The sequence below is a fragment of the Theropithecus gelada genome, chromosome 11 (genome assembly GCF_003255815.1).
Source record: "Theropithecus gelada isolate Dixy chromosome 11, Tgel_1.0, whole genome shotgun sequence".
Classification (NCBI taxonomy): domain Eukaryota; kingdom Metazoa; phylum Chordata; class Mammalia; order Primates; family Cercopithecidae; genus Theropithecus; species Theropithecus gelada.
The window spans coordinates 84,020,674-84,033,221 of record NC_037679.1 but is presented as its reverse complement, the minus strand read 5'-3'; the positions used below and the strand labels follow the sequence as shown (position 1 = coordinate 84,033,221).

At 48.0% G+C, this 12,548-nt stretch overlaps 1 protein-coding gene across 5 annotated transcripts in view; it reads left to right on the top strand.

Moving 5' to 3' along the window:
- SCARB1 (scavenger receptor class B member 1) overlaps positions 1 to 12,548 on the top strand; it is an 88,859-nt gene that overhangs the window by 66,671 nt on the left and 9,640 nt on the right. For all 5 annotated transcript variants that reach the window (XM_025401899.1, XM_025401898.1, XM_025401895.1 and 2 more), the window contains exons 8-10: positions 1,234 to 1,352; positions 6,196 to 6,269; positions 12,154 to 12,205. In XM_025401899.1, the coding sequence (XP_025257684.1) occupies positions 1,234 to 1,352; positions 6,196 to 6,269; positions 12,154 to 12,205 (245 nt within the window). The remainder of the gene's footprint in view (positions 1 to 1,233; positions 1,353 to 6,195; positions 6,270 to 12,153; positions 12,206 to 12,548) is intronic.

Below are 12,548 nucleotides of genomic sequence, written 5' to 3'. Positions count from 1 at the left end.
TTTTCCTTTCTTATTGAGGCAAAATTCTTGTAACATAAAATTAACCATTTTAAAGTGAATGATTCAGTGGCATTTAGCAGGGTCACAAGGTTGTGCAGCCATCACCTGTATCTCGTTCCAGAACATTTCTATCACCCCAAAAGGAGACCCAGACTCATCAGAAGTTACTCCCCGCCCCCTCCCCAGCCCCTGGTCACCTGTCGGCTCTGTCAGTGGATTAGCACCATCTGGATCCTCGTGAGCTTTTAAAAAAAAAATTTTTTTTTCTTTTGAGACAGGATCTTGCTCTGCTGCCCAGGCTGGAGTGCAGTGGCACGGTCATGGCTCACTGCAGCCTCAGCCTCCGAGGCTGAAGCGATCCTCCTGCCTCAGCCTCCTGAGTAACTGGGACTACATGCATGTGCCACCATGCCCAGCTAATTTTTGTGTTTTTTTTTTTTTGTAGAGATGGGGTCTTGCCATATTGCCCAGGCTAGTCTCCAATTCCTGGGTGCAAGTGATCTGCCTGCTGAGGCCTCCCAAAGCGTTGGGATTACAGGCATAAGCCATGGCGCCTGGCCCTTGTGAGCTTTTGAGAGAGGCCCGCTCGCTGTTCCTTGTTAACTTGTCCTTCAGGCCTGTTGTCCATTGTCCGGAGGGTGAGCTAGTGTTTGCCTGGTTTGGTTGGTCAGTGGTGAGGTTGAGCTCATGTTTGTAGCAGGTGTGTCTACAGGACACACTCCTGTGGCTGCAGGGAGACCTGACCACCTGAGCTCTGATTGTTGCTGCGTGGCCTGCAAGGGCCAGTGTGGGTTCCTTGACTTGTGCTCGAGACTCCCCTCCCTACACCCAAGTTCAAATCTGGCAATGCCTTGTCCATCCCTGCCTCCCTAGCACCCTCGTGCACCATGCATTTCCCCCTCCCCGCACTTGCTTCCGCCTTCCCTTCCATCTGCAATGTGCTTCCTGGGCCTCCTTCACCTGGCTCCTGTTAAGAGCCTCTTCCTTCTTTTGGTCTCTCCTGTCAGAATCAGCGGCTCCTGCCTCACCCCTTCTCTGGCACAGAGCTTGTCCCTCATGGTAGGGCCTGGGGCTTTTTACAGAATGGAGAAAGGGATCCTCTCTGTCTGGTTATCTTGTCATTGCCACGGGGGTGCTCTGCAGACCACAGCTCTGTGCAGACCTACGGCCTGGCAGGACCTGCCAATGCACTGTCCTTGTCTGATGTCCCTTCCCCACCCCTCTGTCTTCTAGGTGCCCCCTTGTTTCTCTCCCATCCTCACTTCCTCAACGCCGACCCGGTCCTGGCAGAAGCGGTGACTGGCCTGCACCCTAACCAGGAGGCACACTCCTTGTTCCTGGACATCCACCCGGTGAGCCCCTGCCATCCTCTGTGGGGGGTGGGCGATTCCTGGTCGGAGCACACCTGGCTGCCTCCTCTCTTCCCAAGCACAGAGCTGCTGTGGGCTGGGGTGGTGGAAGCCTGGCTTCTAGAATCTCAAGCCACTGAAGTTCCTTCCTTCACCCCGACCCCATAGTTCACGGGTTTTATGATCCCTGTACCGGGTTCTATAAATGGGCCCTAAGACAGTAAATTAATTAGAACTTATCAGCTGGGGTGTCTCCTACATGTGAGCTGGAGGCAGCCCTCTGGATGTGTCAAGATACCATAAAGATCAGGTACCAAGAAAAGCCTGGAATATCTTGCAGATAAATCACACAGAGAATTTGTCCCGTGTGAAGTTCTGTCTACAAGCAGAGAGCTGGACATGTGGCCCTCCCAAGGACATGCCTTCAGCCTGTAGCCTCTTCTCTTGGCGCCTCTGTTCTCTGTAAAATATGCCCAGTTGGGCTTGGTGGCTGCTACCATTGATTCAGAAATCTGTGGTTTTCTGTTTCCTGAGTGGGCACTTGTGGTCTCTCCCATGGGCCTTTAACAAAATTATTATTATTATTTTTGAGACAGGGTCTCACTCTGTTGCCCAGGCTGGAGTGTAGTGGCATGATCATGGCTCACTGCAGCCTCGATCTCCCTGGGTTCAGGTGATCCTCCCACCTCAGCCTCCCTAGTAGCCCAGACTACAGACATGTGCCACCATGCCTGGCTAATTTTTGTATTTTTTGTGGAGATGCAGTTTCGCCATGTTGCCCAGTCTGGTCTTGAACTCTTGGGCTCAAGCAATCCTCCTGTCTCGGCCACCCAAAGTACTGGGATTACAGGCATAAGCCACCATGCCCAGCCAAAATTAGTTTTCTAACTTGAAAAAGAAAAGCTGTCTATTTTTGAGGTGTACAACATGATGTTATGATATATGCATATACCTTGTGGAATGCCTAAATCAAGCCAATTAACATATGTATTACCTCACATACTGATTATGTATTAGTGGTGAGAACATTTAAAATCTACGGTCAGCAACTTTCAAGTATACAATACATTGCTATTCACTATAGTCACTGTGTTGTATTGTATAATACAATACACTGACTGTTGCTGTATTGTCCAGCAGATCTCCTAAAGTTATTCCTCCTGTCTAACTGAAATTTTGTATCCTTTGACTGACTTCCCCCTCCCTGCCTTCCCAGCCCCTGCTAGCCAGTATTCTACCCTCTGCTTCCATGAATTCAACTTTTTTTTTTTTTTTGAGATGGAGTTTCACTCTGGTTACCCAGGCTGGAGTGCAGTGGCACAATCTCGGCTCGCTGCAACCTCCGCCTTCTGGGTTCAAGCAATTCTCTTGCCTCAGCCTCTCGAGTAGCTGGGATTATAGGCACACACCACCACACCTGGCTAATTTTTGTATTTTTAGTAGAGACAGGGTTTTGCCACGTTGGCCAGGCTGGTCTTGAACTCGTGACCTCAGGTGATCCACCCGCCTCGGACTCCCAGATTGCTGGGAATATAGGCGTGAGCCACTGCGCTTGGCCTGAATTCAACTTTTTAAGATTCCACATACAAGTGAGGTCATGCAGTATTTGCCTTTCTGTGCCCGGCCTATTTTACTTAGCACAGTGTCCCCCAAGTTCATCATGTTGTCACAAATGACAGGATTTCCCTGTTTTTATGTATTTATTTATTTTTTTGAGGCAGAGTCTTGCTCTGTCACCCAGGCTGGAGTGCAGTGGCATGATCTCGGCTCTCTGCAACCTCCGCCTCCTGGGTTCAAGTGAGTCTCCTGCCTCAGCCTGCAGAGTAGCTGGGATTAAACGCACACACCACCATGCCTAGCTAATTTTTGTATTTTTAGTAGAGATGGGATTTCACCATCTTGGCCAAGCTGGTCTCGAACTCCTGGCCTCAAGTGATCCGCCTACCTCGGCCTCCCACAGTGCTGGGATTACAGGTGTGAGCCACCGCACCCGGCCAGATTTCCCTCTTTTTAAACGCTGAACAGTATCCCACTGTGTGTGCACCATGTTTGCGGTGCCCATTCATTCACTGAGACACTTCGCTTGATTCTGTATCTTGGCTGCAGTGTACATGGGAGTGCCCCTGTCTCTTTGACACACTGATTTCATTTCCTCTGGGCAGATGCCCGGCAGTGGATCACTGATCCGATGGTAGTTCTGGTTTTCGTTGTCTGAGGAAGCTCCATGCGTTTGCCACAGTGCTGCGCATCTCAGGCCCTTCCGGAAGCTCTGCGGCAGACGCTGTTCTGCACCATTTTCCTTTGTCCTCCCAGGCCTCCTTAGCCACTGACTAGACCCTCTCGGCCCCGGCCGCAGGCCTGGTCTCTGCCTTCCGTCTTTTAGTTAATTTCTCCTCCGGCCTCTCTTGCTCTGCTGGCTTCCGGAGAATTCCGCCATGCACACCGTCTCCTGTGTGCTCTCACTGATTGCTTTCCTTTCAGGGCAGGGATTTTCTTTTCTCCCCCTCACATCAAGAAAGAGGGGGTTAACTTTGGGAGCCCAGAGAGAGGCACAGAGCTGTTTTGCTGCAGCCACTTTAGCTGCTGCGTCCAATTCTACCTCCAGATCAGCTTGAGGCCGAAGGGAGAGGAAGTGGCCTTTATTTCTTTGTTTTTTGAGCTGGGCACGTTGGGGAGGGGATCATGAGATCAGCTTGCTGCCTGTTGGCCATTAGCCTTGAAAACCAAATGCATGTTGGAAGCTGCTTCCATGTGGCCACTTTTCTGCTCCTGAAACTGGGGGAGGGCATGGGGACAGGGGACGCAACAGGACGCCGCTATGGTGGTATCACAGCTGAGACCTATTATAACGACAGAATTCAAAGCAAAATTAGCAAAGGGAAAAAGCACCTTGGGTGAAGTCGGGGGAGGTCAGGCTGGGGCTTCCAGAGTCCTCTTCCAAGGGAGTCCTACAGGATGCACTTAATGTCTTCAGCAATGAGTTATGACAACATGTAGGAGATGTTGTCTAGCAGGGAAGCTCGTTAGAAATTCAGTGCCCACAGTGTTTTGCTAGGGGCCAGTCACATGGGCACCTCTGCCTGGCAGGTACCAAAATTCTAGACTCTGGGAAGGAAAGCAGGTGCTGAGCAAGAACCATACTGTTTGTACAGATAATTTCGGCCCAGTGAACTACTCTCATCAGTTAGGGGATGGTGGGAACCCCCCTGAAATCTGGGCTCCCAGATGCCAGCAGAATTCCTAGGGAGAGCAGCTTCAGGCCTGCGATGTGAACTCTGTTCTACTCATGGGTGAACTCACGCCCATCCCACCAGGCTCTCAAGGGCAAGTGCTCCCCAGTTGTGAGCATAAGTGAGGTCTTTGATGAGCTCTTTTTTACCACAGGGGCCTGGAAGGGCCTCAGCATCCTGGGCCATAATGAAGAAAACATCCTTTCCTTACAGTGTATGTGATAATAACCCAGGCATTTATGGCCCCGAGTGTGGCTATCTTGCATACCTTACTTTTGCCCTTGCAAATATTCTGTCAGGTGGGGAGAATTCCCTCTGTTTTACAGATGAGGAAGCAACTCTCAGTAAAGAAGAACCAAATACAGTTCTCTGACCTCAAATCTAGTTTTATTTCCACTATCATTTCCTGACTTCATTCTGGAACCACCTTCCTGTTGTTTTTGATGACACATGTGTGTCACTTCTGTTATTTACTTAAAAAAAAAGTCATAAAAAAAGAGCTGAGTGTAGTGGCTCATGGCTGTAATTCCAGTGCTGTGGGAGGCTGAGGCAGGAAGATCACTTAAGGCTAGTTTGAGACTAGCCTGGGCAACCTAGTAAAACTCTGTCTCTACAATAATAATAATGATAAATAGGCTGGGCGTGGTGGCTCACGCCTATAATCCCGCCTTGGGCGGCCAAGGTGGGCAGATCGCTTGCGGTCAGGAGTTTGAGACCAGCCTGGTCAACATGGTGAAACCTGTCTTTACTAAAAATACAAAAATTAGCCAAATGTGATGGCGCACACCTGTAGTCCCAGCTACTGGGGAGGCTGAGGCAGGGCAATGGCTTGAACTCAGGAGGCAGAGGTTGCCTGCACTCCAGCCTAGATGACTGAGACTCTGTCTCAAAAACAAACAAAAATAAAAATAAATTTCTGCACAAGGGAAGGTTTTTATTACTACCTCAAATAGGAAATTACAAAATTCTCCAAAGAAAGAAGACAACCATAAAAATGAACAAGGAAAAAAATATTAGGCTCTAATGTAAAATATTGTTGTCTGCCAGCAGGGGTGAACCTGGGGCCAACTCTCTGCGCCAGTGTTAAAAGTGGAGATTTTGTGTAGGTGTATTACAGGGGCATTAAAGACCATGCAAACACCTGGTTGAGACTACTCTTGAAAATGATCCGGAGGAGTTGGGAGTGAATTGAGAAGGGATTCTTGTCTGTTTTATTGAATGTGGAGGTTGAGAGGGAGCATCGACAAATTGCCATTCTGCACTTGGGGAAACACCATCTTAGGAGGACAGGTGAAAGTGATTAGGTTTTTTCCACCGTGGGACATGCTTGCTTTATAGAAGGGACCTCTTGAGGCTGTAACATAACCGTGTGGGAAGCACTTGTTTCCCTATAAGGGGTTAGAACCAGGAGAGGAGATCCCAATGCACCTGCCCAGCATTTCTAGAACCATGGACCCTCCCCCAGCCTGTGGCTTGTTTCAGGTCAGATACAAGCAAGCTCCACTGGGCAGTTAGCTGGGACGCCCACCTTCTTGACTGAGACCAGGGAGAGGAGGGCTTGGTGGTGTCCCTGGAGCTGGGGGTGGCCAGTCTCCTCACTGTGTTTGTTGCCGCAGGTCACAGGAATCCCCATGAACTGCTCTGTGAAACTGCAGCTGAGCCTCTACATGAAATCTATCGCAGGCATTGGGTGAGTGCGGACTGGGAGCTGGGGCTGCATTGCTCATTGAGAGATGAGGGGCTCAGTGCTCCAGTGGTCCCAGACTCCAGTGACATACCCCAGGAACCAGGCATGGGGAGGGGAGAGGGTCCTATTGAGGATGAATCCATTCCCTGCTGATCTTCTCCCTGAGGGGTCTTGGTTTTGAGCCAAGTCCTGACCTGCATCCTGATATTCCTTCCCCAGAAGGCCACTTTTCTTTCCCTTTTCTGTTTTTGTTTTTTTTTCTTTTTAGATGGAGTCTTGCTCTTGTTGCCCAGGCTGGAGTGCAAGGGTGGGATATTGGCTCACCACAACCTCCGCCTCCCAGGTTCAAGCGATTCTCCTAACTCAGCCTCCTGAGTAGCTGGGATTACAGGCATGCACCACCACGCCTGGCTAATTTTGTATTTTTAGTAGAGACGAGGTTTCACCATGTTGATCAGGCTGGTCTCAAACTCCTGGCCTCAAGTGATCCGCCCACCTGGGCCTCCCAAAGTGCTGGGATTACAGGCATGAGCCACCGCGCCCGGCCTCCACTTTCCTTTCTTAACATTCACCCCCTCCCTGCCAATTAGCCAGAGCTTCAATACAAGCTGTTTCCTACATGACAGAGTGACAAAAATTAAAGCCTGGCAAAACCAAATGTTTGAAAATGGAAACTTACCAAACAGCGTTCTCTAGTTTCACTATTCATTTTACAAGAATTTTTCGACCACTGATTTCCTCTTTTTGATTTTTAAAATAAAACAGCTTTATGGAAATACAATTCATGTACCATAAAACTCACCCCTTTAAAATGCACAATTCAAAATAAAAAAATAAAAAACAACAATCCCCCCCTCAAATAAAATGCAGAATTCAGTGACTTGTAGTGTATTCACAGAATTGTGCATCTATCACCACAATCAATTTTGGAACATTTTCATCACCCCCAAAAGAAACCCCACACTCCTTAACACTTACTTCCCTGTCCGCTCAGCCCCAGGCAACTGCTCTTCCTCTTCCTGTCTCTGTGGACTTGCCTATTCTGGGCATTTCATATAAATGGAATCACATACTATGTGGTCTTTGGTCTTTTGCGACTGGCCTCTGTCATTTAGCATCATGTTTTCAAGGTTCATCCATGTCGTAGCATGGATCAGTATATTTTATGGCTGGATAATATCCCATTGTCTGGATAGACCACATTTATTTATCAGTTGATGGATGTCTGAGTTGTTTCCACGCCTTGGCCATTATGCGTAATGTAGCTGTAAATGTTCCTGTGTCAGTCCCAGTGTGGACATCTGTTCTCATTTTCCTTAGGTAGTACCAAGGGGTGGAATCGCTGGGTCCTATGTTAGCTCTTTGTTTAACTGTTTGAGGAACTGTCAGACTTTTGCACAGCCTCTACCCTGTCCCCATTCTTAGCAGCAGCGCAGCAGGGTTCCAGTTCCTCCCCACGCGCACCAGCACTTGCTGTAGCATTACACGTTGCTAGGACTTGGTGAGGGATTACACTGATTTGTTGCTATGTCAGTGTCTGTACTTCTTAGCATATCTGAAATAGTTTCATTAAAAAAAATTCTCTTAGAAAAATCCCTGGGTTGCAGGAATGTAAGCATCTATTCAGCTTTGTCAAATGCCTCTCGGCTGGAAAGAATAACACTTTGTCAGAGCACGGCAGCGAGTAATAACTGTCAGCTCGCTTCCTTCACTGCCCCCCTTGCATTTTATTTTTATATTTTGAGGCCACTTAGGGAATTTGTTCTTGATGGATTTGTGGGTGGGGAAACAGCACCAGGCATGGAAGAGGCGATTGCAGCCTAAGTCCTCCCTCTGGTTCCACCGCGTGGCACCTGGGCTGCTAACTGGGATGCAACTGGGGCCAAGTGGGTGACCCAGATAGAAGAGGAGACCTGGGGCCGAGGATACAGCCCCTTCCCAGCACCAGCTGACTGTGGCCCCATGGAAATGTGGGCTCACTGTGGCCACATCCTCTGCATTTTTCAAAAGGACCTCCAAATCTGAATTTTAACAGGAGCTCTGTCAATTTTTACTTCCTGGGAGGTAATTCACATTCTTTTTTTTTTTTTTTTTTTTGAGGCAAAGTCTTGCTGTGTTGCCCAGACTAGAGTGCAACCTCTGCCTCCCAGGTTCCAGCGATTCTCCTGCCTCAGCCTCTCAAGTAGCTGGGATTACAGGCACTCACCACTACACCCAGCTAATTTTTGTATTTTTAGTGGAGACAGGATTTCACCATGTTGGCCAGGCTGTTCTTGAACTTGTGACCTCAGATGATTCGCCTCCCAGAGTGCTGGGATTACAGGCATGAGCCACCGCACGGGGCCTAATTTACATTCTTGACAAACAGTTCACGCGGGCAGCTGGATTGTGCCTGCCAGTAACCTGTGGACCGGTTGCTGTGGGCCACTCACCCAACCTCTCTGGGGACTCACCCAACCTCTCTGGGCCGCACAGCTGCTGACCTCCCTGCAGACTGGGAATAAGGCACTCCAGGAAAGTGGTCTCAACAGCAGATATTGAGGGCCACGAGGGATGGCGTGGGAAAAGTCTAGAGACACAGCTGCCGGAAGCAGAGCTGTCTCGTGACCTGTCGGGGGAGCTTCTGTGCTCCTTGCTCACTAGGTAAAGGCAGTGGGGTTGCATGTTACTTGCATACAGTTCCCACTGGTTCTTACAAAGTCTTTTGGAGAAAAGCAGCCAAAGTGAATGGTACCATCTGTTGTCTTTCCATTGTGTTTCGTCCTCTGTAGGGTGATAGTGTGAGCCCATTTCACTGTGTAATACCCTATTTAAGTGGCCCGAGAGACCTCCAATAATTGTGATTGGGGGATTTGAGCCTTTTTTTTTTTTTTTTTTTGAGATGGAGTCTCACTCTGTCGCCAGGCTGGAGTGCAGTGGTGCGATCTCCCCTCTGACTGCAACCTCCGCCTCCCTGGTTCAAGCGAGTCTCCTGCCTCAGCCTCCTGAGTAGCTGGGATTACAGGCATGTGCCACCATGCCTGGATAATTTTTATATTTTTAGTAGAGATGAGAGGTTTCACCATGTTGGCCAGGATGGCTTTGATTTCCTGACCTTGTGATCCGCCTGCCTCGGCCTCCCAAAGTGCTGGGATTACAGGCGCGAGCCACCACGCCCCAGACCCTCTTTTTAAAAATTAATTTTTCTGGCTGGGCGCAGGGGCTCACGCCTGTAATCCCAGCACTTTGGGAGGCTGAGGCGGGTGGATCACAAGGTCAGGAGATCGAGACCATCCTGGCTAACACGGTGAAACCCCGTCTCTACTAAAAATACAAAAAAATTAGCCGGGCGTGGTGGCGGGCGCCTGTAGTCGCAGCTACTCAGGAGGCGGAGGCAGGAGAATGGCATGAACCCGGGAGGTGGAGCTTGCAGTGAGCCGAGATCGCACCACTGTACTCCAGCCTGGGTGACAGAGCCAGACTCCTTCTCAAAAAAAAAAAAAAAAAAAAAAATTTTTTTTTCTTTTTTTAGGTGTTTTACAATTTGTTTTTGTTTTTTCTTTTTTCTTTCTCTTGCCTGATTGCTCTGGCGAGGACTTCCCACTTTTCTCTTTAAGGACTTTTGTGATTCCCTGGGACCTACCTAGATATCAGGACAGTCTCCCCATCTCAGAACCTTGATGTACCCATATCTGCATGGACCCGCCTAGATATTCCAGGACACTCTCCCCATCTCAGAGCCTTGATGTAGTCACATCTGCATGGTCCCCCTTTGTCGTGGCAGGTCACCGTATCCCAGGTGTCGCATTGGTCTTCTGGTCTCCTTAGGCAGCTCTTGGCTGTGACAGTCTCTCATTTCTCCTTCGTTTTGATGACAGTGACACTTTTGAGAAGCACTGGTCAGGTATTTTGTAGGATGCCCCTCTCCTGGGATTGGTCTGGTGCTTTTCTCATGATTAGACTGGGGTGATGGGTTTTGGGAGGAGGAAGACCACAGAGAGAAAGTTCCAGTTTCAGAGCATCTAGGGTACATTCCGTCAACATACTGTATCACTGTTGATGTTGACCTTGATAGCCTGGACGAGGTCATGCCTGTCACGTTTCTCCAGCATCGAGTTAACTTTTATTCTCCCTTCGGATTTTATTATCTTTTTAACTTGGCGTGTAAGTTTTAATGTCACAGGTAATATGAACATATCTTCTTGAGGGGAAGAATAAAGAGAGTTTCCTGTGACTCCCCGCCATCCCCAGCCGTACCCACCATCATTAATTTGCTGTGCTTCCTTCCAGGCCTTTTCCTACTTCTTTACATTCATATATATGTCACCATAGAGAAGATACAGGTTGTCATTTGTCTGTTTGTTTGTCTTTGCTAGTCCAAGCAACACTGAACATCTTTGTGCCTCTGTGTGCATGTGTGAGCATCTCTAGGGCAGTTTCTGAAGAGCGTAATTGCTGGGTCGTGAGGTATATTGGTGGAATTAGGTTTGGCAGTATAGATCAGAAAACTCAACAGTTGTTGCCCAAATGGGACAAAGGTATATTGTTATTTAAAAAATCTTCTTTTAGAGGATGTCTGGAGGCAGACAGTCAGAGTATGGCAAGAGACATTCATGGTTCAAGTTCCACTCATCTTTCTGTTCCATTTTCCCAACACATGGCTTCCATCCTCAAGGTCACCTCTGGTCCCACTAGCTGCAGAGTTCCAGCCCTTGCATCTGCGTTCCAGGCATCTGAAAGGGAGGAGGGAAAAAAGGTTCACGTCTCAGCTGTGAAAGCTTCTTTTTAAGCAGCCTTCCCGGCCATCCCACATAACGCTTCTGCAAACATCTCATTAACCAGAACTTGGTTACAGAGCCTCACTTGCCACAAGAGAGGCTGAGGTGGAGTGTTTCACTGGGTGCATTGCCATCCTGAGTAAAATTTGGGTTCTGTTTCTAAAAGGGACCAATGGATTTTGGCTGGGTCACTGGTGGGCTTTGCCCTGCAGGAGATGTGAGTTTTTAATATAAAAAGATTATTGTCAAATTATCAAGCTCTTTGCCAGGGGAGATTCCTTCTAGCAGCACATCAAAACACTGGTTCCCTAAGCCTGCACCAGTCAAGTACCGTGGCCCCCTCATCCCCGGGGGTATATTCCAAGACCCCCAGTGGATGCCTGAAGCTGGGGATAGTACTGAACCCTGTATAGCATATACTCTGCTTCTTCCTATACACACACATCTATGATAAAGTTAATTTATAAATTAGGTATAGCCGCACTTAACAATAACTAAGAATAGAGTAATTATAACAAATACTATAATAAAAGTTATGTGCATGTGGTCTCTCTCTCAAAATATCTTATTGTACTGTACTGAGGGTAAGAAATGGCAGAAATCAAAACCATGGATAAGGAGGGATGACTGAGACTGCAGAATCAAGTCCCTCCTGGCCCCAGAACTTATGATCACAGGTTCAAAGGTGTGTGATGACAAACAGCCCTTTGGGAAAACATCTCATCTTGTCAACTAAAGAAAACAAAACAAAACAAAAAACAACCAAAAAAATGCCTTTTAAAGAATTAAAGATGGGCAGCACACCAACATAGCACATGTATACATATGTAACAAACCTGCACATTGTGCACATGTACCCTAGAACATAAAGTATAATAAAATAAAAAATAAAAAGAATTAAAGTCTTATTTACAAGTAGTATTGAGGGCTGTAGACTGAGACCTTCAGCCGGGGGACAGTTTTGTCACATGGCTCCTAAAGTGTTTCAGCTCATTGTTTATATTTGGTGGTGAGGGTTTAGTGTGTGCAAAATTATACTAAACCCGTTTAGATGTTGTATTCAAGCAGAATTATATCAAGGTTTGGGTGTAAGACTTTGTTTCACACAGCTATGCCTTGCTTATTTCCAGACAAACTGGGAAGATTGAGCCGGTGGTCCTGCCGCTGCTTTGGTTTGCAGAGGTAAGGGTGCGTTGGGCACAGTGTCAGGGGCTTTTGTTAAGAGCCAATGTGGGCATTTGAGGCAGGGGGTGGGGAGCGGCTTGTAGAAAGGGAGAGGGCTGGGCCAGGGTAACCGGACTGTGACGTGGACCAGTGTATCAGAAATTTCACACTGTCCAAGCACCCTATGTCAGTTATCCCACCAAGTTGAAAGGGATCCCTTGAGATGGGGAAGACAGAAGCTGCATGAAGCGGTCAAGTCCCTGGCCCTGGGTGTAAAATGATTTTGTTGAGGCATATAACCTCTTCTCCTGAAAGTGGGGAAGTTGGTTTCCAAGGTGTCAGCTTTTTACTTAAACTTACT